The 27,596-nt window shown below is 35.8% G+C and overlaps 2 protein-coding genes across 4 annotated transcripts in view; one reads left to right on the forward strand and one right to left on the reverse strand.

The window, feature by feature from the left end:
- Positions 1-1,705: 1,705 nt before the first annotated feature.
- Positions 1,706-15,101, reverse strand: LOC124151977 (homeobox protein Hox-A7-like). The gene is made up of 2 exons (XM_046524694.2): positions 14,481-15,101; positions 1,706-3,423 (listed from the first exon to the last, which is right to left on the reverse strand). Exons 1-2 carry the CDS (start codon positions 14,995-14,997, stop codon positions 3,107-3,109), a joined length of 834 nt encoding a protein of 277 aa, XP_046380650.1. The 5' UTR covers positions 14,998-15,101; the 3' UTR covers positions 1,706-3,106.
- A 40-nt stretch (positions 15,102-15,141) lies between these two features.
- LOC124152011 overlaps positions 15,142-27,596 on the forward strand; it is a 126,043-nt gene continuing 113,588 nt past the window's right edge. Inside the window, exon 1 of one of the 3 annotated variants that reach the window (XM_048381836.1) lies at positions 15,142-15,296. In XM_048381836.1, the coding sequence (XP_048237793.1) occupies positions 15,216-15,296 (81 nt within the window). In that variant the 5' untranslated portion in view covers positions 15,142-15,215. The remainder of the gene's footprint in view (positions 15,297-27,596) is intronic. The other 2 variants (XR_006863457.2, XR_006863452.2) reach the window with 2 other exon arrangements.

Raw genomic sequence — 27,596 nt, forward strand, 5'->3', positions numbered from 1 at the left:
ATGCGTGTGCGCGTGTGATTGCACACGTTTGGATTAAATACATGCTTAATTATGACTGATAAGAGCAAATGAAAGGCAAATATAGCAGATCATATTTACATGGATTTCATTGTTAATTTCGTAAAAGAGGCATTTTTGGAAAACTTGGTAAAAAATACACATGCAAAATACATTTCTATGTCCGTTGTTATAGAAAGAGATGTAGTGCTACTCAAATTTATGTCACAATAAGAAAACAGGTGTCCACAAAATCGGCAACTTAAGACCTCGATACGACTTTGCATATCAACGCCCTCATTAAACTATTACTTACTAATGATGGCTACACGTTTAACTATCTCGCTGACGCAGCACAAAATAAATGCGTGTGTCCCAGTAAGCACCGTTGTCTGCGCGTACCAACCTCGACCAGATGCTGAAGGCTAATTCAGTTTCCCTTCGTCTGTAATTATTACTCAAATACGATGCTAAAAGATAATCTCCTCGTGACATAAGGTACGTATCTGCAACCACTAATGCTAAAGTAGAAAGCTTCTGTGTATAATCGTCACCATATCACAGTATGGTTGGTTTGTACTCTGTCTCCTTTCATTTACGCTCGTGGAATAACTTATTACCTGAGTTTACAAGCACAAGACAGAATACTAATTCGTAACAGAAGGAGATATGAATCGAGAGATAATCATATCTTCTATACACGGCCTCTCGACACGGACGTAAATCAATTAAAGGCTCCCGTAGAAGCATTCTATGGCCTCGAAACGAAACAGGAGCCACTACCACAGTAGATGCGAAAACGATAAAAGTGTGCTTCTGAAACGAAATTGACATCCTGTGTGATTGCAATAGACATTTATATGTTCGTTGACTATTCGGTAATATATGCCTTTGCGTGTACCTTTCAGAGTTGGTATGTTCATTTTTCGTTTTGTAATGTGTCATTATTAAATATATATCTATCTAAATGCATATATGTTATTCCAGGGGGAAATTCTGTTTCAGAAGTACTGATTTCAAAAGAAATAGATCATCCGACAACTCAAACTGAAATCGACATTATGAATCTCATTTCAGCTGTAGTGTTGACTTATAATGATCAGAATTGTATGCACTAAGCATGTTTGTTTTGAACCAAGAATCGAAATGCCAAAATTGCATTTACTATACCACAACCAAACATTAATCTGTTGATCAGGAATTTAAATTATAAATGTATACATTTTGTATAATATTATATACATATATCCCCTTCAATACGCACCTTAACAGGCAAAGTGTAAATTCATATTTTGCCACAGAATAATAACATAATTCACCAACCATCAACATTATACAGACCGACCCACCGACCGACCGACCGACTCAAGTAAGCTGAAATTTGCATAACGTCCCTTAGATATATCAAACAGACTGATATGCTAAATAATGGTTTATGGCTCATATTATTTCTGAAAATGAAATGGTTTTAGATGTGTGAATATTTAATAGTGTAGGTGGATCATTTATTGATCTTAATAATACCATCTATATGAAATGATAATTGTGTATATTGGATGCAAATACATGAATATTTCACAATTATGAAAAATCGAATAGAGAGTATTTTATCAATCGTTCAATAATTTGTCAATGATAACGGGTGCAGTTGATCCCCAATACAAAAATGGCACCAAATACAAAATATATAACAGACACAACAACGGTAAACTGATATGACATTTATTGAAAACAAGATGATATTGTAACGTAAGTTGATAATTTAAACGTCTAATCTTGACTACTGATATTGACAAATGGAAATGAATATACAAATAACAAAATATATTCATAATTCTCGTTTTTGCAAAAAAATGATGAACCGAGTTTGCTTCTCGCCTGCGCGCACAACACAGAATAGCACTAAATGGTCAGTTCGACCTGTGGCTATTTTTTTTTAATAAATCATAAATATATTTACATATCATCACTGTTAGGCTTAACTTGTTTTTTGTATAACGTTAATGTTTTGGGACGTTTAATGAAGATGAATTTCCTTTGAGCATCTTGTATTGATATATCAACGGTGTGTCACTGAGGATTTCAATGGTGTGCTGAAACCAACACAAGCAATATATTACATATTCAAAATTCTCGTCTACTGTAATGCAATCAACGGATAAAAAAAACCCCTAAAAATATGTATTCAAACTCTGAATTCCCAGCATTGTAAATATAAAATAAACAAACTGGTATTCAGGGTATGCGAATAGGTTGGGATTAAACCGGAATGATAATAATTAAAAGCAAATAGTTTTCACTCCCTCAAAATGTTTTATGTAAGACAATGCTCACAAAATTACAATCAAGACTTAAATTGGTTGGACAACAATTATTCGTAAAAAGGTATATGAAACAAACAATTCTCAATATTTTACGTGTACGAAAATGTAGGCGAACGTTTTGCTGAGACATTGAACGGGAGTCTCCATTTGGTCAAGTCTTTTGGCGAGTGGTTCTATCTCCCCCTTCACTCTAACATCAACTTGAATATCAAAGATAATCTAAACTGTTTCATTTTTTAACTTAATTTCGACAAGGCATTGTACTGCAAGGCTTTATAGGACCAGGAGCATTCTAAAATGTTTCAATAGATTCTAATCGTTCTGTCTGAAGATGGATATTGAATAATAAGAGCTGGCTTATCCCATCATGTGGATGATACAATATCAGCGTTTCAAATGTAAGCATTGAAGCTTGGCTCAGGGGCATGAGAAAAACACATCATGTCTATTACTGTCAATTGCACTTTTCTGTCAATTTCAGCTTGTTCATTTCAAGTCAATTTCCTGATCACACTTGCAAGAATCATCACCAATCCGTGAGAGCATCTTCCTCTTTTGTAAAGTTTGAGGTGGTTTAAATGTCCTTTTTTACGATCGAGGTACACGGTTCGAACGAATGGACAAAAATCCACCCGCATTCGAGTCTCCGATACAGTTGAATAACTCAAATTTACAAAAAAAATGAGTTCAAAGATCAACTGGTTTAGACATTTACCCTGAGGATATACCGAGATTGTAGTTCTCGTTTCTGTGGTTTAATTTGGGAGTGGCAAGACCGTACGACCCTACCCTGTCGAATCCTGGGGCGAAGGGACATTCATGTTTATGGGAGTACTGTTTGTGATACTTTGGGGTGAAAGAGACTCTTCTTTCATGCTTTTATCAGGACCTGTAAGCTTCTGTAAATTATTTTCCTTTTTCCATTTCATTCGTCGATTTTGAAACCAGATTTTAATCTGGCGTTCAGTAAGTCCTAGCATATGTGCAATTTCTATCCGTCTCCTCCTTGTGAGATACCGGTTAAAATGGAATTCCTTCTCCAGTTCCAGAGTTTGGTACCTTGTGTATGTCTGCCGCGTCCGTTTCTGTTCAAAATGCACCTCTGAAATAAAAACACAACAAATATGTAAGTTCAAATCCTAGAAATAACTTGTTTACCACAAATAATATAAAAAATAATTCAAAATAATACAAAAGGTATGAATGCTGGTTTTATAATCGTTGTATTCTCTTCCGTGTTTTGTATTTTGTATTGAAATACATATACACAAACAAACGCGAATATATTTGCATAACATTAACTTTCATCCAGAAATATTACATCTAATATTAAATTAAATTTTTCAAGTTTTTATTATGAAATTAGTATTTGTATAGAGCCACGGTATAATTGTCAGTACACTGTTGCTTACGTTTGAATTTCTATTTTATAAAAAAAATATTCTTCATTTTCTTTATATGTATGTATCCCAGATGATTTTTTAAAACGCATCTTTTTTCTTTCATATACAAGAACAGTGTGTTATCTTAATGCAATACATACATGCATATGTGCATGATTAGCTAATTTCTTCACGTCCTGTAAATTGATGAATGGTATGTCATAATATCTGACTGTGTTGTGCCTGAAGTCAAAGTGGCGTTGTTGATAGTAACACATTTCAAAGGATCCACTGTACCCTTACGACTTGAAATGTGGCATTAAGATTATGTATAAACTTGTACCAGACAATCAACAAAGCTCCGAAATGAAGTTTCCTGCGACCAAGCATCGACATATTATTGCTATTTTTGAAATCGAGTAAAATCGTCCCTTTTTCAAACTCGCTCATCCAGTAAACAAGTGAAATCTCGCACTAAGCGACAGTGTATTAAACGATGTGTTTTTTTTCGTATGCATTTTGGATGATTTAATTTCTGTCCCTAAGCCTACATATGCCGTAATGGGCCGTTGCATTACAAAAGCTTGTCTCAGCGTTCATCCGATTATCACCCTTGACTCGAAATATTAACTCATGTGGAGTATTTATAGCAAGGCAAGCGCCACAATCCGATTTTCGGAAAGCCTGATGTATTATTGCTGAGCGGTGATCCTTAGCCGCTCTGTCTCGCGCTCAGCGAAGCGTAAACTTCAGCATGGGCTAAAAGTATGCGGGCGTTTTCTTTGATTCTGGGCACGATGCTATCTAATAGGAAACAGACAGGGCTATAGGGAACTACACTACCTGTCCCCAGTGAAATCAATAAATCAAACTACATGATCAAAGGCGTTAAAACCGGTAAAAGAATACGTCCAAAGTCGGGACAGTCGAGCAACGTTCGCTCGATTTGACGACACGCTGTAACAACGCTAAGCGACTTAAAGATCTCCCAAGGATATATGTCTCCTATCTCGGTCAAAATATACATCCGACCTCAATATGTAAGTGCAAAGGCAGCGGTTGACGATATTGGCGCCGATCGGGCATTTATGGCTCTGTGTTATTGTCGAATGAATTTGACAGCAGTCGCATGTTGACAATTAAAGACAAAGATTTCGATGACCGCTGAAAACAATATACAACAATTGCTGATCGGTTTATAACCAAAGGGAGATAATTGCAATTCTCTCGCCTTGGCTATTGTTTGCGAAATGCCTAGACGGGCTATAAAACTAAGTGTTATTGAAATAATTGCTTTAGGACACTCGACGATTGAACATCATGAGGTGTGATTAGAAGTGATTTTTGTTCCTTGGTGAAGATTAGAGTAAACCCTTTCATTAAATTGTCAGTAAAGAAAGTTCGTTTTATATCGAATGCTGTGATTTATGAAATGCTCCGGGCATGTTTATTTACTAAACATTAGTTTCATTCACTGGTCTGTTGGTTTGAAAGATGATTGAGTGAGGTTTATCTACCTATCGTGGGAATATTGGTGTCATAAAACGCAATAAATCAAACTGATCAAACACTTAACCAGGTATTGTAAAACAAATAAACTGCAAGGCAAAAGAAGGTATACACTTGAAAATTGGATTTGACCCAAAAATTACAACCGTTATCAAAACGTGTAGGCTGAAAATAGTCACCGAAACACTGGAGAGCTCAGGCCCAAAATGCAACAATGATACCCGTATCAAATACCTCACCTTCGAATACCCATGTTTTGTTTGTTTAAATTTTAGCCACCATCAAACATGGGTGTATTCTTTCTTTTTCACGGCAGTCAAATAATAACAAAATTATCACAATTGTAAACATACTACAGGGTAAAATTACTTCAAGAACAGGTTAGAAACTTTAGTTTTAAATGTCTGCCATCCTCAACAACATGGGGAATGTCAAATTGGTTTTCTTGAATTGTTTTTTTTCTGAAATTTACGAATTTGAAGATACGTTGGGGATTTGGCTTTCAACGGCAAGATCAGCCTGATGTTACGGGAAACGCGCAATGTCTGCCATATTTAACGACACGGAAAATGTCAGGTCAAATTGTTTTTCTTGAATTACTTCTTTCTGAAGTTTACGAATTCGAAGATACGTTGGTGATGTGGTTTGCTACGGCAAGATCGGCCTGAAGTTACAGGAAACGTGTGATGTTAGTGTCCGATACACGTAAATGATAATTCATAATGCATGACACGTGAGGGAGAGAGAATGAATTATGTATTCAAGACGGCTCTACTCCATGGAAACACAAGGGATGGACACACAGACATGATCAGCACGTACACTTACAAGCTAACAGCACATGATATTAAACTAACCATTTTTCATATGTATAAGAAGCTTTTTATTTAAACGCGATTATCAATAATCTGTGTACCAAACTGCCGCCCGAAAAGAGCAAAATATTATAAAACAGTGAGGTAAATTTATTTATTTAATACAATAATATACCCAGTTAAAGTTGTACCGAAAAGAATCAGTTTTCACAAATTTCCGCAACAAGATTTTTGTTACATTTGTGAGTATTTCGTGTATAAAATGAATAATGGAGTTTATATTCAATGTTGCGTACAAATTCGTTGCGACGTATTTTGTTAAAAAGTGTATTTCTGTGTGTGCTTTTGAATAATGAATGGCGGAACATCTACTGATACACATTGTCTCTTTCATGTTTGTGGAAAAAAATGCAACCTATTTCAAAACGGAAGGCATCAGTGATGCCTCAAAGTACCTGTCACTCAAATGTCAATCAAAGATTCGTGTTTATAAAGTATGGAGACAGAAAGACAAAATGTCGTAATGTCATGGGAAATGTTGTTAAAATACTATTCTGATACGTCGTAACTTGGCATATTTTGTGTACTCGCTGCAAACCAGTTTTAATTTTATTTCAAGTTTTGGATTGTTCTCTATTTGTTCAAATTCTTAACGACTCTTAGAAACACGTACAAAAACTGAACAGTGTGATATGTTTTGTTAAATACTATAACTAATACTTTTACAATCTCGCATAATGAAAAATATCATCAGATAAAAATAATACAATTGTAAAGCCTTACGAAAAATGCGATTTATAACCATTATAGGGCGACGCGGATTTGGCGAAATTGATGTCTTTTAGGACAGAATTAATGTGTTTTTTTTATCATTAAAAGCAATTTCTCTGGTGAGAAAGTTTAACCCGAGAGCTTTTTAATGCCCGCGTCTTAATCAACAACACAACTCCGTTTGGTTTTCGTTTCTGAGAAACAGTACATCCATTCCCCCCCCCCCCCCCCCCCTTGAAACTCTCGGTGTTTTGTGGGTAGGGTATTTCTGGGAGCTTTCCGAACGTTTACGTTTGTTGTTGTTGATGTGTTGGTGTAATATATCGGTGATGGATTAAAAGAAACATAACCAGACCCCTGCTCCAGGGTATGCGCCTTCTGAAACTTTCAGATATCTTTATCCCCTGCATAGACAATGTATATTTACATTATATACGCAGAACCGTACAAATCGGGCAGTTAATTTGCTCTAATGGGTATGTATAATAATAATAATAATAATAATAATAATAATAATAATAATCATTGTATCCGCGAGTGTCTATCTTACTGCATAGAAGGTGTCCATCAATTAAGAGTCTTGTCTAAAACATATTCCGTCATCGCACATTTCATACTCCTTGATGTGGGTGCCTTCAGTTGTTAAAATGCTCACTAAATATACTAACACCCTTGTTCGAATAAACAGGATGAACAACTTTTCCCAAAAATCATTTAGTGGAATCCATTCCTATAAAGATGAAATTGATGCCTGTCACTCATCGGTGGATGAAATGAATAAGAATTTTCTTTTCCCATATTTCTCATGCCTGGTTCAAGAAAGCCACATGCTGCTGCTAAAGCCACACCAGTATGAGAAGCGTTCACGCTGAAATTGATCGATGTCATATCGCATGACAATTCGCTCATAGCGATGTCGATTTCGATATATACTGCATAAGCCGGGCGTTAATCAATAGATGCCGAAAGCCATATGCCTTGGTAAGATGAGATCCCAACAAGAAATTCAACATGATCAAGCTGAAATCAACAATACCCTATCAATTAGCTTCGTCTGTAAAATAATCCAGATATTAGGCTATTGATTGAAATCGACAAAGCTGAGGCTAGATTGCCAAATGCCAAAGTTTGTTTTGAGACAAGGAGCTTTGGAATATGTCGCACATCTAAAAATAAGTCGTAAGTTTCATAATGAATGACTTGGGACCATGCTTGACTGATACTCTCACTTTCCATAACGCTTCGCCTGCTCCGGAGTGGATTGCTTTAAAATCTCCTGCAATATTTATAAAACTTTGTCTTTATGATATATGTCCGAAACTGGTAACTTGTATGTCAAATGGTGTGGTCCTATCGTCAAATAGACGTATTATAAATTATAATTTTAAGTAACAAATAAAAAAGATTAACGTCTGGCTTCATATTGACAATTCATTTGAAGAATAATAGATTCGAAATTGACATTTATTGTTTAAAACGTCACATTATACTGAACAATAATTATCTATATACATTGTATTCCAAATCAAACCCAAGAAGTTTTAAGTATTTCTTTCGTCGATACATATTTTGTTTCCTACATACTAATTACAAAATATAAGAAGTTTGTGACTTTCCTTTCCAAGGTTCTTTTTGAAAGTGACTGAACTTTCTAATGATTGAGGCAAATGTTATTATTTGACAATAAACTTTTCATTTAAATAAAGACAGATGTTTGTGCTTTTTATATACAGCAGTCTGTTTCTCTGAATACTTGAAACTTCCAATTTGAATTTATGCATAGCTAATTTTGTGTTTTAATATTTCTTTAACCAATATGAACCAACTGGCATATTCGGTGCATGCTTTCGTATGTTGAAAATGAGCGTGCGTTATACATCTGGCCCAGTGAATGAGATCATATACATATTCATTTAAAAAATATGTCAGTGATTCTCAAGTATGCTTGCCATAAATTTACATGTGAAAGTTATTTTTTAGAAAGAGCCACGATTTTCGGTGAATATCCGCATTTATCCTGTTGAGAACTTGTTCACCTTGTTTTAAAGGAAAGTTAATTACGTGTAAATTACTTAAAACCATCACATGACTTTAAGCACTTAAAAAACCTGCGTCTCAGTTGATACAGCAATCGATGTGTGGGGTAGGATTAAGTGGTGCCTAAATGGTTGTTTCAGTTTTTTGTAGATCAGAAAGTAACTATTTCTAGGAGAAAACCTACAGTTATGACAATTGAAAAATGCTCAGAGAAACGATTGAAGGAGAAAGCTGCCAAGACGTGAAAGATGATGGTGAGAGATTTTCTTTTGCTTAAAACACTGTTACAATGATGGCAAAATCGATCAAAATTGGATTTCGGTGTAGCTTCAAATTAGTGAAAGTCAGGAAATGAAATTGTGAAAGTGAGAGAGCTTTTTAAAGTGTCTTGGAACTATTTCTCAGTGTACCCCTGACCAAAGTTTGACAGGCTCATAGTGGAGTTAAAAGGAAATTCTCACTTTTAAGCGAAATACATTTTCCGGGCCATTAGAAGCCGAGCTCTATTTCAACATGTCACCACCCTGATGCAATAAAAGAAATCTAGCGTCAAGCTTGTAAACCCCCATCAGCGCTCGGTTTAGAAGTTGTTGATTTCAAACGAATAGAAAAGGGTTATAAAGTCATTTCGCCGTCTGACAGGAGTTCCCATATGCAGGGATGATGAAGTGAAACCGACATCGGTTGCGGAGTGGTCAATTTCAAGGAGGGAGAAAACAAACATCCCTCCTGGGCAGTTTGACAGGCTATTCCATAAGCCATATGTGTCTTATGGGAGTGTTAATTTCGGCGGTCGATGGTTGTTTAAGCTTCGGTTTCTTTCAAAGAGAAATGGACGCTAAAGACGAGGAATCGTGAGAAATCAAATAAATCATGGTGTAAAAGACTAACCCTCTTTGATCCTTGTCAAATGAATAAACGTGTATATCCAATAGCAGATTACCAAAAAAAGCCATCCATTTTCCAAAATTAACTGGGCATTACGCGAAATTACTATCATCGTTAAATAGGTATCAAGTGAACGACATCTTTTGAACTAAATGCTGATGTGAAATGATGTGAAATGACGTGAAATAGACCTTGATAATACAGTCATGTGTCAGTGACATGTATTATTGAAATCGACAACCCCCAATTACAGGTGAATATCTCACTGTGTATCAATTGACAACGGAAATAAAGGACGCCCGCGATAACCAAAACGTGAATGGAACTTAAGGGTTATGTTAACCTGCGATCAATTCTCTATGAGACTTTTTTTCATGGAGAATAAAATAAAACATATAAAAGTGTTTTTTGAGTAGCTGCGTTGCATCCGTTTATTCGATAAGTCACTTGATGCAATTAATAATTAAAAACTTTCCCCATATTACGGAGACTAAGTAACAAGAAATGAAACAATAGTCTGTTGTTGCATGTAATAACGTGATTTGATAATTAATAAAAACAATTGTGGACAGACTATTAACAACATTATTCAAATTGTGTTTGATGTGTTGATTTTCAATCCAATATACTTCACCAAAAATGTACGAAATATTTTTTGATGAATTGGTTTCAAATAAATTGCACGACAGATAATTGAAACAAAAACCACAGATAGAAAGAACAAATAAACGCCCAATCAAATTTCATAATCTAATTACATTTTTATTTGTTCATTAGTCACTTCGGCGATCAATATCCCAGTGCCTGGCTTAGCCATCATTGCAATATTTTATCTTCTGAGCACTTTACCATAAATCAGCACTTCGCCATTCGCCTTCGTTCAAACCATCGATTGTACATTGAAGGGAATTGAGACGGATTTCGCTCTATTTAGGCCTGAATCAGAGTGTTTTTGGGTCACTGTATTCATCGTTTGATAGTGAAAAGAATTGCTTTACAAAGAAATTACAATTCCTGTGACATTTTCACCTCGGAATGAATTCCCAGGCTGGTTGAAACATGCATAGCAGTTTCCTTCAAGTAATGACACCCTATTTGTGTTCGTTTTGCCTATACATTCTGTAAAATAAATATTTTAGTTTCCTAATAGCATCTTTTAAGACAGTTATTTCAGATCCTCTTATTGATCGGATAGGACTGTGAAATTAACAAAATAGTTTCTATAAATTGATTTTGTCTATATTTCTTCTCAATTGCCACACAAGGAGGCGCCGTCCAAACTGAATACGCACTTTAAAAAGGCATTTCATTTTATACGTAGAGTTAATGATTATTTCCTGAGGACATTTCAGTGCAAATTTAAGTCTGGTAATGTTTAGAGATGTAGAATTGTTTGTACGCTCTAACAACAATGTATCAAAGCGGTTATGGAATAAAAAAACCACAACTTATTAATACATATGATATGCATATTTTGTCCCGTCTTTTGTATCATCTGCTTTAGAAGTCTTGTCACTACGTCGATCATATGCATTTTATTATATTACGGATTGTGTTTTATTAACGTGTTGTCAATGCCGGGGGGACGGTAATAAAGTTAGGAAAATCATTCTCATTTTATTACATTTGCTAAATGAATTAAACATAATCACTAAATGTTATTTTAAACACGGATTAACCCTGTACACACCTCAGAAGCAACCTAGTAAAACACCGGTTACTAAAAGAAGAATAAGTACAAATAAAAGTAGTTTTATTGGACACTTTTATCGTTTTACGACGTGCGAACACTTTACTATCCATTGAACCCACGGCGAATGGCGACGTCATATAACGCACAATAAATTTCATGGATTGTATATACAAGGTGATTATTAAGTTAAGCATACATTTGATGTTTAACTAGAAGTAAACACTGAACTAAACAACGTATATCTAGTCTGATTGTTAAGATAAACAACTTAGTGTCCAAATGAAATATCACCTCCGTTAGGCCCTCCACCTGCGAAATGATCTTTGCTGCATTGTGAAATGTACATACTGTTGTACATTTCAGACAGTTGACAGATCACATATCACCATTTTACATGTACAATGCAGCACATTATACGCATCATAACCGGATTTAAACGGTAACCACGTTACATCGTAATACATTGTGTGACCAAGGTTGACCTGATTTGGAATATTTCCATAATGTCGCAAATGTATATCAGAAATATGTTCCTGCAGAACCGAGGACAGTTCGGATTTAAGTGTACAATAGCACAACAGGTAGTTGCTTTGTAGACCACAGGAGTCGCTGAATACCCCAACACTTGTGATAGCCAAAACGCGAAGAGGCAAGGTGATTTATTTCAACTGTTTGTGAGGTCCTGTTTGTTCGGGTTCGTATTGTAGTGAGTTCCTCGCACACACTTCTAGGTGTTTGTGATATACATCAGAGGGCGCCGTACTATCATAATGGCGGTGCTTATTTCGTGTCTTTGAAATAGAGTCATTAATCACTAGGGCCTTGCAGTCGCCTTCCTTCTCACGACGCCGGAGTGTGTTGAACGTTTTCTCGTTTATTGGTTTGATATTGTTATTTCAATGCAATTGTTTCACATTAAATGAACGAGCATGTCTCTATCATATAAATAACGGCAATATATCAGCTTACACGTGTCACATTACAAAGGCGCGTGAATGAATTTATTCAGCACGGAATTGATTACATCATAAGAATCTTGATTAAAATATTTCATATCAAAACGAATTACATGTTCATTCATTACGTGCACCATTCCGTTTCAAAACCATACTTCAACAACATGTTGCTATTATTTTTTATATCAACACAGGGAAAGCCTTACTTGGGTTAAGCTAACATCCTATTCAACACAAATCTTACTATACCGTGAACCTTGAGGCTATTTAGCTTTGTCTGTTGACGTACGCTGTTTACGACCCAGTAGCATGATCACAAGGTGCAACGGTCTTGTTGATATACATCATGTGCCTGTAAACTTTCCCCAAATTTACACCGCTCTGTTAAAGATGTATGCACTATATAGATATAGATCTACATAGACCTACATTGACTATTGGTGTGGTGTTATATGTTAAGTAATAATCAACCCTTGGTAAAAACTGCTGGGCAAAGAAAGTATACACCCATGTTGATGATGGCTAAAAATGAATCAAGAAATGTCTATTCGATGGAGATGTATTTGACACGAGTGTCATAGTTGTGTTTTGGACCTTAAGTTTGCAGTATTTCGCCGACTGTTTTCAGATTAGTAACTGTTTTCTAACGTTTGTAATATTTTGGTCAGATCCAATTTTCAAGTGTATACTTTCTTTTGTTACGTTTGCTTATTCCTGTTGAAATATTTATTCTTATCGATTTCATGTTCCTATGATACAATAATTCAACAATATTTAATATTTGAAATATGGCTCATGACTGTTCAGTACATGGGCCCATTCCCTACCCTTCAGTAAGAGGAAGTTGATAATTTGTTTATTTGATTTTCACAACCTGGAAAATCCCATTTGTGTGTTGTCGGGGTGTGTTACACATGTATAAATGAATGCAACAGCTAGCCTAAAATGAAATAGAATATATTATTTCTTATTGTTACCGCCTCGTTTAAATCAAGCGTGTGAAACTAGTTATAAATGTATGCAAATGGTTGTCATATACATGGTTGGAGTGCTTGTTTCATATCCGTACACGATCAAATAAGATATGTTTTTGTTGATATATGCTTGCTATAGGAAAAACTCAACAGGTCTGTAATGGGACTGAGATGAGTCATGGTGACAAAGAGGCCATTTTGTTAAACATATGGAAGGTAGACAGATTAGCATAGAGAGGAAACCCTGGCACGTGATCGGTGTGTGTACATTTATAGGTACTGCTATATGATAAAATAACTATGTTTATGCGTTGTGTTTTATCAAGTTGGTTGCACCAGCGAGAAAGCATTAACAATTCTTTAACGCTTAATCAACGCCTAAAACTATTGATAATTTAAAAGTTTGATTGATGTAATTTTGATGAAATAACAACCTTTTTCGATTGATATAAATCCCTATAAAATATCAGTTCTCTCTATTTCAAGCATTTTCTACAAGTCCTGCATTTAATTATTTTCTCCCTTTTTTCATTCATTCCTTTTTATCGTTTTCACATTACGGGGAAGCAATTTCAGACGCCTCGCGCTATTCTGAATAGTGATATTCGCACCAATCAATAGCGAAGCCATTGAAATCAACACCATTACATTTCAGGGAACACGAAATTGACATTGTCTCTCATTCGGCTTTGTTTCGTGAAAACCTCTTCCATAATTTGAAAGCAGTTGAACAAAGTATGGCAGAATTATACCGTATGTTTATCATACAGAAAGCATTTTGCACGTGTTATTATATTCCAGCAATGCATAATTTGGAATATGTATCTCATACACAAACTGACATGTACATTGTGAAATATGCAAGTATATTATGAAAAGAGACTGTTTTATCATTGAATAACCCAAACGCGTCTTACTCTGACGTTCAAATTAAACTGTTGATGGGTAACCTAGTTGTATGCCTCATTCATAACACGTATGGGTATTTTTGCCTTCCCGAGCACTGAACGCGGAGAATATTACACATACGGTACGAGTTATTACCCTTGGAATAAATGCATACAATGTAACATATTACATACATTTTATGACATGTCGTGTTACATATCGTGAAATAACATTGCAGGTACATACCTCCATTCGCTGGCCTCATCCATGGGTACACAGGCATATTTTGTGCCGACATTCCGTTTAAAGGACCATAGCTATTTGGATTGTTCGTCACCTCCTGCATACCGCCGAGCTGCTGTTGCGGATGATAATAAAACGGAGGCATTTGATTCGGGGGACAACTTTCACTATTTTTACAGTCTGCCATTCGGTTTTCGAACGATGTCCCGTATATGTTTTCCGTTGCATTGTGGTACACTGGATATTGAGCCGACGCAGGGGGAGAACAACTCGCTAGTTGCTGTTGTTGTTGCTGCTGCTGTGGTTTGATGTCAGCTGTCCGTGGTTCAACTCTGTCATAACTCCCGTACCGCATGTATGTCCCCGTGCCGTATAGCGGAGAACTGTCATAAGACATTTGGGGCGAGTTCGGAAGATACATATTTTCCAACTTCGTATCACTGTGATACAAGGGCTGTTCCATGTGAACCGCTGTGCCACCAGAAGGACCTGGCAGAATATTACTATAATACGAACTCATGCCGTTGAGGCAGTTTATCTCGACAAATGATTTGTGCTCCGAAGTCTCTTCAACATGTCCAATATACAAACCACCCCCACAGAAGGATAGCAGCCGACGGCCGTGTGACGCGAATCTCGCCAGCCAATCAGACGGCGCGGCATAGCCACGTGACCTGTATCGTCTCACGAGAAACGCACCTGTGCGACTGAAGGGCTTACCTTTTTGTTGTGGGTCTGATGAATGACACGAGGTGGAGAATGAATTCAACGCATTGCCCGTGCTATATAACAGCGGACTTTGACGGAATTCTAGCCAAAGTGAGTTAGTACCCGTTTCTTCATATTTAACTCGCGATTGGGAAAAGAAGCGAAACGAAGCAAATTTTACGAAAACGTGTCGGCATGCTTAATGAAAATGGCAATTCGAGATTGAAATAATTCTCTTAGACCACTTGTCCCGATTTTGCAATAAAGGATTTACGACTTGATAATACTTCACTCATACGAATACATCGGTCGTAACGATTTTATTCAGCAACTATGTCGATTTTATGACCATTGGGAGACAATTGGTAGCTTGACAGCGTGCGATACTTTTCAATAGCCAGTCAATGAGATCTGTAATAAAATACCCCACTTCGGTAAGCGTACTGTTTTATGGGGGGATCAGGTTCCACGGATCCAGGGAAGATAGAATGAGAGCTTACGGTTTGTCAAGCCAAATGCATCTCTGTTATCTTGTGAACTGGCTTTGGGAGGTGATAATCCTAGGCCCCTATCATTCGATCATTAGCAGTGTTAATACAACCCTTTCGTTGACCCGTCAAAGACGTGTCATGTCGCAGTTCAACAGTTATGCTTGTTCTATTGTGTACATGGGTGTCAATTTCGGAAAACTTGTCATCTTCAACTTGTTCATTTCACGGAAGAAATGAGTTTTCGTACATTTGGATAATGTCGAATAAACATAAATATTTTCACATGGATAAGTAAGCCGGCTAATTTAAATAAAATAGCATATTATAATTTGTACTGTATAGGGTTAGATATAAGGATGATTTACAAATGAACATGTCAAATATTGTTTTCAGGATTAATAATGTTTTTAATAAATAGCTTTAATATATTACTTATATCATCGAACATATTACTTATATTTTGGAGACGAAACACTCCTTTGATTTTATAATGGGAGATTCGTATTAAATGTACATAAATGTGAATAATATATTATAATATTCCGGTTAAAAATTCATCATGTGATGTTTTCGTGATATTACGAATTGACCAATACTGACAGAAAGGACATTATTGAAATAAAAGAATTGTTACTGATGTGATTTTTTGTTGTTTGTGTTATGCTTGCATAATATCGTTGTTACTATATTTTTAGTATATACCAAATAAAACCATAATGACATAATATTTCGATAATGTTCAACGAAATATTGGCATTCTGAGAATGTATATATTACATATTCAACAGGCATACTTCGACAGGCACATTACATATGGAGAAATATCCAGAAATAAAACAAAACGAAAATGTGGCAAATTCTGAATAAAACCCCTTTGTTAGATATAGTGATATAAATAGAAAATATGATCTGTGGCGAAACGTCCGCAATGGTGTTAGTTTCAACAGTGCATGGATCAGTCAAAGATCCTGAATATTATTAAGAAGCTTGTATTATTGATGATGAAATACACACCACGTGCAATATACACTTTGGGACATTGACAACAATACATTGCGACCCAAAAGCAGTAGATATGATATATTAATGAAATTAACATTACAAACAAATGAAACACACCTATAAATTAGTTTCAGTCACTTAATCACCATCTCAAAATGCATGTGACGACTGTTACGTAACCATTTTCATCTTTGCGTGGTTGAATGTAGACATGCATGCCTATTGCTGCGTTGCATGTCATAAAAATAATTTGAAGAGGTATATGGAAGAACTTCTGTCGAAATATTGAGGTATAAGTAAAACAAAACATACTATTACCATTGTTGTGAAGAATTTGTTTGTTTTATTATATCTTTCGTTATAACGTTTCAGTTATACATTTCTAAATTTATAAACAAATTCTAAATTTTATCAACAATTATATCACAATCATTTTATATGGTAATCACACGAATTTATCTCGTGTGACAATATCAATTATTTTTCACACATGTACATTGTATACAATCAGTAAGAATGTACTAACTGGTTTGAAAATATGCTATGTATTTCAGACGTAATGTCAAAACATACAAAATATATTTGCAAAGTGGAACCGTTTGAACAAATGTGACCTGTTCAATATGTATTGTTTTCTCTTGACTCTGTTGTCTAAGATTTTCCGCATGGCTGTTGTCTATGAATAATTAATAGTAATAGGTCTAATGAATGTTTAGGCGTCAATCCATGTCTTGAATGTAATTAAATCACTGGTTGATTCATAAAATGTGAATAATTAGCAGCTGTTGTTTATCTTATTTTGATGTTTGTAATATTTTACAAACTCACCGTCGTGGGATACCATGACATGTGATACCTCTACAGAATATTACAAATGGATAGTATGTGATATTTTGTCTACGCTTTAACATGACCCAGTCTACTTAGCTACTGTATGGAGTGAACAGTTTATGCAAGATAAATTTACAATATGTTGCGGCATTTATGCAACATCGTTGGAGCACATTTGCCAACATATTAAAATTCTAACACAAACCTTTGACGTCAATCTGATATGTTTTATCTCAAATTGAATGATCAATTAACAGCTGTGAACTCATTTCCACAGTCATGTCGTAACATATTATGTACGTGTACGTAGATATCATATTTCAACGTAAATAAGGAAGAACACTTTCGTATGAAAGTTCACATATTTCATCTTAACCAAAGAGATTGATCCCTTTTCGACTCGGCAAAGATACGAACGAACATTCGTTAGACACTTGCACGAATTCATTTAAATATTTGACACTATCTTAGCATGAGTCCCCAAGCCTTTGGCCTCCGTCTGTCAGTGCGTATGTTGATATAGTCATACCAGCTACTTCTACCCAGAGAGAACGTTGGCTTATTGGCCCACGGGGTGACATTCTCCTCTTAACTAAGAAATAAAGGAGCCGTGGTAATGTCAAAATTATTTATTGCATGAAAATGTTATACCCTGCAGAAGCACTATACATTAATATGGGAGCGGAAGCGTGTGGCGTTAGCTTCGGCTAATATGCTCAGAAACGAATTTCATTTAATGTCCTTGAATGATGAAATTCAAATTGTATATTTATGTATATCGTTATGTATTGCAATGTTAGAACGGAAACGATAAATATTCGATGTGGGTTATATTATATTTTACTCTTCGTCTTATAAGATCCGTGGCATTGTGGATTCATTAGCTATTAAGGATGATTAATGGATTGTTGCAGAATAAACAAAACGATATTTCGTAATGGTGAAAGGGTATTAAATGCACAAATCACCCGAAAGCCTAAATATAAGGAAGGGTTTTTTGTTTAACAAAGAGACAATGCTTGCTACTGAAAATGCAAGTTCTAGAAGCGTACAATTAGGAAGTTTGTGACAAATATTCCTTCTTTCAACAGGTACACGTGGCAATAAAACTGAGGAAGGCAAATGGAAATAGACGAGAGAGAGACATAAATTTCGTTGTTGATTTCAATGAAACTGACAACTGAAACTTGCACCATTAACGAAAGATATATGAACTCGTAAACACCCAGTCACTATCCCAATGCAGTGACGTATATAACTATATGTCCAAATGCACTTAAGTTGTGTTTAAATAGTGCAAAAATACACAAATTAATACCATCGCACCACGAAATGCATGACATGCATTGTAAAGTAGGTCATAGACGTATAAATTTTAAGGTTACGCGGTAGCCTTGCATTTTCTTTTCAATTTTGATTGTAAAAATGAAAAACAAACATTTTTTTAAAAATGCAACCCCACCCACAGAGATATAACGTGACTGTATGATATTCTAAGTGAAGTGTGGTCATTGATTTAAACACGACGGTTCCTGTGATTCCGTGGCTTTCTTGAGCCCATTCAGCACCCAGGCCGCTCAGTCCTAATATGAAAAATGTGGACTTTGTTACCGTTAATTTGACATTCAAAAGTCATTCGTTAGGTGTACTCGTTGAATGTAGCGTTTTGAGTTTCGAAACACGGATATGCAACTTTCGCTTATTAGTGTAATGTGGCCCTGTCTCACATCAAGCCTTCAAGGATGATAAAGGACTGCAAACACGTAGCCCTAAATTGGAGTTATTTTTAAGTTACACCGAATCTGTGAGGTAAATTCATTTTAAATTCCATAAGTGATCCCATAAACATTGCTTGTCGGGCGATATTCAATGAATATGGCTTGTGGAAGATAACATAGAAATAAAGCAGATAAGCAAATGGCAGCAAATTTACCCAGGTTTCAGGGCATTGCTCCAAATGAAAGTATTGCAAGAACCTTGTAAATATCTTACCATATTTCCGACTGATAAATGCACTGTTAACGGTTGGTTATCGTTATGAACAATCTATCTTAATGACGAACGAAATCATTAACCTTTGATCACTAAATATTGTTTTTTTTATACCAAAAATGATGATGAGATATGAAATGTAAATGTTTGACGACAAAATAACACACAAGAATGACACATAAGACAACGTGGATGACAAAATATAAACTGTGTTATATATGCAATGATTGTGCGACGTTTTGTCCGCTTTAAGCGATCCGAACACACCTATTTAACACTGTTTGAAATCGACCACGGATGATCGTCATTGCAGTAAACATAGCGCTTTCAATTACATCTCAAAGAGACTTTAAAGCTTCCCAATCACTTGTTCCCCGTTTTTGGCGACGTTGGAACTTAAACACCCATAAACCTACCCCCAGCTGAGGGGCAGCTACACAGTCAGTAGCAAATCAAGTGGAAATGAATTACTCACTCGGAATTTCAAACTTTTGCTTGAACAGAAACGGAATACGGCTTCAAGCTTATTTTATTTAGAGTCTGACATTTTTATGGTTTTTGTTAAGTATTTGTATGTATGTTAGTTCTTAGTAAAAGAGGCCAAAACTGATTGACACTGAATCATAGATAAGCCACACCCCCTTTCCACTGTCATTTTCTTCGTTGTTGTTATGAATAAAAGCGTGTGTGATCTAGCTGGACAGCTATGTGTATATGTATTGCCTTTGTTGGTTAGTTGTTCGATAGTCGACTTTACATAAACAGTTTTATAGTTTAGTGCCTGGAAACTATACTCTCCTTTAGTTAAATATGTAGTTTATGTCTGGAAATATAGTTTATGTTCTCATTTGACTGCCATCTATAGTTTGTGTGCCCTATAACTAAAACATGTTGTTTATTTCCCTTTTCCATAAATGTCATATCATTTGAGTCAGTTGGACGGAGATCTATGATTTGGTTCGTTTAGCTTGATATATACGGTTTTAATGTTCTTTGCCTAAAGTGTTTCAATTCAAGCTTCATATTTAATCTTTAACGAGTTGTCTTGGCATTACACACGTAACAAGGCCAATGCATTTCTAAAAAATATATTTATCGACAATCGATGATCAGTTCAGATATGTTCTCTCAGAAGGCTTATACGGTTCTTAGCTCGCCATCGTCAATGGAATAATGAAGATGCTTTCACGGTCACTTTTTATTTACGTGGTGTTGGGAAGGCCATTTATATGTGGTCCTGTGGGAATACATACTGTTATATGAATATATACTTACTAAAACATCGAATCTTTATATATCCAATGTCTGAATTGAAATATCTGCACAAATCAAACTAAACGTATCTGCCATGAAATACATTTGGCTACAGATGGTATTCTATCAAATATGGCTTTATCCTAGACCAGGTGAACTTAAAGGAGAAAGGTTACTACCTGCAAAAACTATTTTATGAGATAAAGCATTAAAGGAATGTTACCTCGAAATTTGAAAAAATGCATAAATGAACATGGTGAAAAACGTATTTGAAAATGAAAACGATCATTTTTCTCAATACATGTGGCGCCAAACCGTTAAATCAATAGATAACCAACATTCACCAACTGTTATCTTTCTTGTGGATCTCGACAGTTCAAGCATCTGTGTGGTGCTTCATGGTAATGTTCATAACTGGCTCTGTAACTTCTGAGAAGCACAGACTGATGTTACAAAATGAATATACCACTGGAGCGCCCTATCCAGTGTATTCTACGTAAGTGTTCAGTGATGTTGGAAATGATGTTCATGCAAAATGATACATCCTAAATGTCATCACATATCAGCATTTGTGTGGTAGACCTTTAGAAATCGCTTTAGGAATCTTTTTATTCACGTGTGGTTTTGTTAAAATCTTAAAAGCTAATGTCAATAAAAAATGGAATAAAGCAAAAGGAAGGTTACGTGTGTGATGTGTAACAATTCCGTATTATTATATGTTAAAATATTAAAAGCTTATGTCAATAGAACAAATGAAATAAAACAGAATTAAGGTTACATGTGCGAAATTTCTTATTATTTAGCATAAGTATGTCGTTTTTGTTTATATATATATATATATATATATATATATATATATATATATATATATATATATATATATATATATATATATCTGACACATGTACCAATCAGACGACTCATGTACACAAGACCCCATTATCATTGGTTTATTGCTTGTCGAGTTTTGGCGTGGTACATTAACAAATTATATCACTATGGTGGTTATTGATTCCGCCACCATTCCTAATAATTTACACAATACCTACGTTCTAACGTAATTAAAAATTTATCTCGACAGCGGTCAAGCGTGCCTAGTAATTAGGTGGACGCGATGATTGTTTCCTTTCATGAACTAATGATTATATATAATATAATGGGTGCATACAATGTTTATAGGTAACGGGTGTCGTCGTCGGTCCACCCATACTGCTAATGTATTATCTTGCAGGACATTGAGTTTAATAATTGGAAGGCGTCAGCTAAGCTATACAATCAAAATTGACTAATATGAACATACGTAAAGATATGTATCAGCACTTACGAAATGATTTTAATGTCATTAATTGTGTAAACATGTACAGTAAACTACGGTTATAACGAACTCAAAGGGACTACTAATTTTAGTTCGTTATAACCGTAATTCGTTATAAGCATATACACAGCATAACTACAGCATATAGTCGGGACGAAAAAGCTAGTTCGTTATATCCGTTAGTTCGTTATAAGCGTTTTCGTTATAACCGTAGTTTACTGTATTGCAGAATTCTAAAACAAGCCTGGTTTGTGAACTGTGTGGCAAAATGTGTGTATTGTAAAATGTTGTTGGTATCATTAATGACGCTCAATTTGAAATTCATGATCATGTGCGGAGGTGTTAGTTGTAGTTAATAATAACAATAGTATGTGATAAATTATGATATTTGCTTTGTCATGAGTGGGTTTTATTCTTCAAGATTAACGAATATTCCAAAGTGCCTTCGTGTGTGTGTGCGTGTGTGTGTGTGTGTACACGTACTAGTTCACACTGATGCCAGCTTTATAGAGCGTGCCCACTGATATATCAAATAAAATACCCCACTCAAACTACGAGCTGACCAGTACTTTGTTTTTCCCTTTGGTGCTGAGCCCCAGGCAGGGTAACAACAACCCCTAACCTTTAACGATCTTATTATGACGCGGTCAGGCGATTGAACACCGAAGAGTCAGTCTGCTTTAATGCCTCTTGGCCATTATGTCCGTCTTAGTTTGGTTTGTCAGCTATCATGGGATGTAAGGTCGTGGGTCCTTATTATATTGGTGTAATAATCACAGTATTTTAATCTTTGGCTGAACTGGTAAACTATCGCCAGTGACTGAAGGGACTATACAACTCCTACCAGGAAGCAAAGGTACTGTAAGTACCCATGGTCCCCAGCATGGTGATCTCCCTTTTGTTTGATGGCGATATATAGCCCATTTTTATATTGTTTTGTTGACGATACTTTCTTCTTTTAAATGTTCTCAACTAGTTTTCAATCAAATCTGTGATAATCGTGTACTGTCCATCGATGGTTTTTATTTAGTCTAAATATATGTATTATTAATGTATGACTTCTCGTCATGATATGGCCGAAATATTGCAGATGGGACGTTAAATACCAACTTACTGAGAAAGCATGGACGAATCGTTTAATGTCTTTTGGTATGGCGCGGACTGGAATTGAACCACCGACTTTCTCTCACCGCTCTGTCCACTCGACCACACAGGGTGTCGATACGAACCACAACACACCCATCGACCTCAGAACATGTTTATATTTTTGATGGTAAACTTTAGCTAATCCTAACGTTTGTGGAATATCTCTATCGCCTTTTAATACAAAAAGCTACTGGATTTCACAACCGTGAACGAAACGTTAGTAAGATAACTATAGATGCTTCTCGAACTTATAAACATAGAACAGGTTGTCGAAAAAACAAAGAGCTAAATTTGAATAAGAATCAATATAAATTGAATGTTTATAGAAGTTACATTCTCCTTCGAAACAAGAATTTGGTCGATAAAAAAATGCAAGCTTACCTTTTATGACATTTACAGACAAAGGCATTTCTGAATGTTATCGACATTTTCCTTGCCAGCATCGCTTTGGTGAATAACAACCATATGATGTTACATACAAGCTGTAGGTATTCTCCATTGATGTCAATATCTCTAATGTTTTGAAACTGTTTTAATATTTGCAATTTTACTGAGGCGTGATGGTTTATGTGTAACCTGGCTACTAAATTGGCATGCATGAACATACGCGAACATATGTGCTCGAAAAGACATGTATTTCAGTGTAAAACTTGAAATAGATAATGTGCATAAAATGAATGTTTGAGCAACGTAACTATGGAATGGCCAAATATGGATAGATATTTTAGTAAACACAGACGTTTACACATGCTATTGCAACTAAACCTTAAAATGTTGTTTAGATCTAAGACGGTGAACCTCCGTACTGGGAAGCCTGGGAACGTATATAAATATATATATTAATCCACTGCATGTAACCTGGAAATTTGTCAATCCGGACAATTCTATAAACTAGAAAACCTGTTCCTCAATATAACAATATATTTTCATTCTGATTATTCAAATGTGTTTCCGGATTCTTTTAATTTCAACTTCCATAAGCATCAAAGCTAAATATATAAAGGAACCTGTTCAGAATACCTAGGTAGCGTGAATATATTATTCAGAATGGTTTGGTTTTATGAATAATGTTTCAGAGCCAACAAATCTATTCTGGACAGACCATTTAGCCATCTTGCTTACGATGTGTTATATTTGCACTGGTTCGCCGTCTACGTCTTATAATTGTGTCAGCTGTGCCAATTACACTGTCATGATGGCAATGAAATTTCATGTGAATGTGACTATATATAGATAGATAAAGTGTTGTTACCATTATAAACTTCTGATCTCATCGTGTTCTGAATACCATGGACGCTCTGATCAAACACTGCATATATTTATCGTTGTGATCGGAAACTATTTTATTTGCTGCTACAAAGGACAGTCTTTAAAGAAGATACTATCGATAACCCATTTTCTTTATTACTGTGAACGAGCAAGGTTTCCTGTATAGTCACAAAGGACACTCTCTAAAACCAGACACTGTCGATAACGCATGTATTATTGGGATCGGACACTTTGTTTGTTTATAGTCCAAGATGACACCTTAAAACCAAACACTTAAAATGTTGTTCTCTGAAGATGTGAATTTTTTCTTCTCATCTTTCTTTGCATCGTCTGATAACGGTTTGTATCTTATGATTTTGTCCTTAAATTCAGCCGTCATTATCAAGTTATTGTGCGCACTGATTGACTTCAATTTATCACAAACACATGTGTGCCTATCTCAGCTGTTAATACACCAAAGTATCATTGACGAAACACACTGAAAACAGTCTGGTTGAAAAGCATCGATATTAATGGTGTTAACATGTTGTGTGTATGGCCAATTTTGAGCAGATGCGCATCAAATCAAACAGTTAATTGTCAATTCTTTTTGGTTTTAAATAATATTGGCTTCGATCAAATCGAACCAGATTGCACAGTCCCTTTAAAAAATGTAAGGTGGCAACTCCTGAAATGTTGTATCGTTTGTGGTCCATGTGTCACCTGTATCATGTTGAGAAGTCCTTATTATTTCGACTAGTTAGTAACTGTTTATTGTGTATACAATTGTACGATACAAAACATCCGCACTTCTATAGCGCACCGAGTTTGCGTGAGTTTTAAAAAAAATGTATGCGGTAGGGAACACGATGTTGTATTGAAATAGTTCAACCCGTTCTAATTTACACCTAAACCCCGTTATCGGAAACGGTACACCCGCTTTTAAAACAATAAATCCACAACGGATTTACACAAACTGTTCCTGGTCACGAAAGGAACGAATAAGTCATGAATGACCACACCGAATTAGTCTTAGTAACAGCTAAGGTGACGGGGGTACAAAACTTTAACTTTTAGACGCAAATTCAAAACACTTTCAATGACCTGTCTCTGCCACAAGAATCTGAAAAGAACGGTCGCGAAATTTACGAGGGAAGTGTTGCATCGGTTCCGTGGTTTTCAACCGTAATGGCCGCAAAAGTGTGTTGTAGGTTCCCCTGCGTTCGTCAGCTGTCCGCTGTCCATGCGTCATCATCCGGACAGCTGACAACAATGTGCGGACCACACGACATCCAATTTGACCGCACGAGCTCCAACTGACCACGTGAGTCCTCGAATAGGATTATCATATGTCAGCTGTCACATCCCCTGTCTTTGTTGAAAATCTGTTGAATTCTCGCTCCAATCTACCTCGTATTCTTGTGATAATATATATGTTTATAGTTATGCATTACCCTTCTCCCAATATTCATGATGCGAGTGTTCTGGTGATGCTCAGGAGCATAGAACACTGTTCTACATCCTCATGTCATTTCATAATGATTCTGTCTGTCATAGTTATATATCTCTCATAGTTCTAAATTTCATTTACCCTTTGCGCCAATTGTAGGTCTTACACGTCAAGTGTCGGGTATGTTATATATATTTTGAAGCATAACCCATCTGCGGAACTAATTGATGTTAAAAACGATAAATGAAATAAGACTTCGTCCTTGCGCCATACAAGGTGTGTGCCAAGGGTATTATCTATGTCATCTGCGGTTGTAAAATTACCCATAAGTAACTATGTGTTCAGAGGTAATCTAGACAAGTATATTAAAAATGGCCTATTTATCGGTATTTCAATAAAACTTTGTCCCACTGGAGAAATTAGAGGTGGTTCTTTCACAGGTGTAAAAAGATAGCTTCCTTTGATTGTCGACAGCAGCCCCGTCACAATAGCGATTTCCGTGAACATTTATCGCTTTGAAATACAGGGAATAAAAAGTATATTAAAGGCTAGCAGCTTACGTTCTTAGTTTTTCACCAACTTGGTTGATCTGATTTATATTCTGGCAACAATTTCGGGTCAAACTACCCGAATCAAAAGAGAGCCATAATGCCCAGCCAGGCGAAACAGACGGGTGGATTTTCACTGACCCGAGAAAGCGAGTCAATTCTGCGTTAAGTTCGTAAACTCTGTCAAAGATGTGAAGTATGTGAACACTGAAACTGTGACCTTCCACATACACATTTTATATCTATGTACCCAGTACAATGATTAAATTTACATAAGTCATCAAGGACACGATTTTTTAAGTTAACACATAATGCCAACTTATGTTTGGGTGGAATTATAGTTTGGTACATTTACATTTTAATTCAATTCGTGTATGACATTGTAAATATGTCCTCTTTCCATAATTCATTTAATCGTGTTTAACGTTATTTTATTTCATATGTGCTTTAGTTTGATCTTTTATATTGTGTGACAGCGTACCTTATTTTGGTGCATAATGCGCATCAGCCATGATGAATGTATGGAATAAATGTATCGTACCCTATGTCCACAATAGTAATGGAGACGTGTTCAAGACTGGTCCTTATAAGGATGCTCCTCATAGCACTATGCATGTTGTTACTGTGAATAGAGCATTCATTTTAATGTGACAATACTTATGAAAATGATAATTATAAGTAAGGGTCAGTAGCAAGGTCAGTTAAGAGGACCCCGTCATGGTCAAGCATCTTGACCACCAACTTTTATAAGTAGATCCTTGCAGTACCGAGATGATATTTCAAAAGCCGCCCTGTCAACTCAACTTACAGAGCAATGACGCTTACTTTCAGTAAGTAAACAAGCAAAGCTTGAAATCTTGATTTATTTTCTTCTACGTCGAGTGTATAAAGTTGGTGTTGAAATATTCCCAGTGTAAATGCTTTGGACAGAAAGCCCATTGAGAGAAATTTATGTCCTCTACTTTGATTTATAGAGACTTTGTGAGTCCCAGTTGTGTTGGGACTGATTACGCTCACGAAGTGAAATGCTATTGACATACGACCGGGTGAAATAGACACGGTCTGTGGTGAAATTGATTCATGTGAACTTATATTCATTATCATAATACATCAGTGTTGTCAGATGCTTATTGA

The sequence above is a fragment of the Haliotis rufescens genome, unplaced genomic scaffold, assembly GCF_023055435.1.
Source record: "Haliotis rufescens isolate VD_foot unplaced genomic scaffold, xgHalRufe1.0.p SCAF_4, whole genome shotgun sequence".
NCBI lineage: Eukaryota > Metazoa > Mollusca > Gastropoda > Lepetellida > Haliotidae > Haliotis > Haliotis rufescens.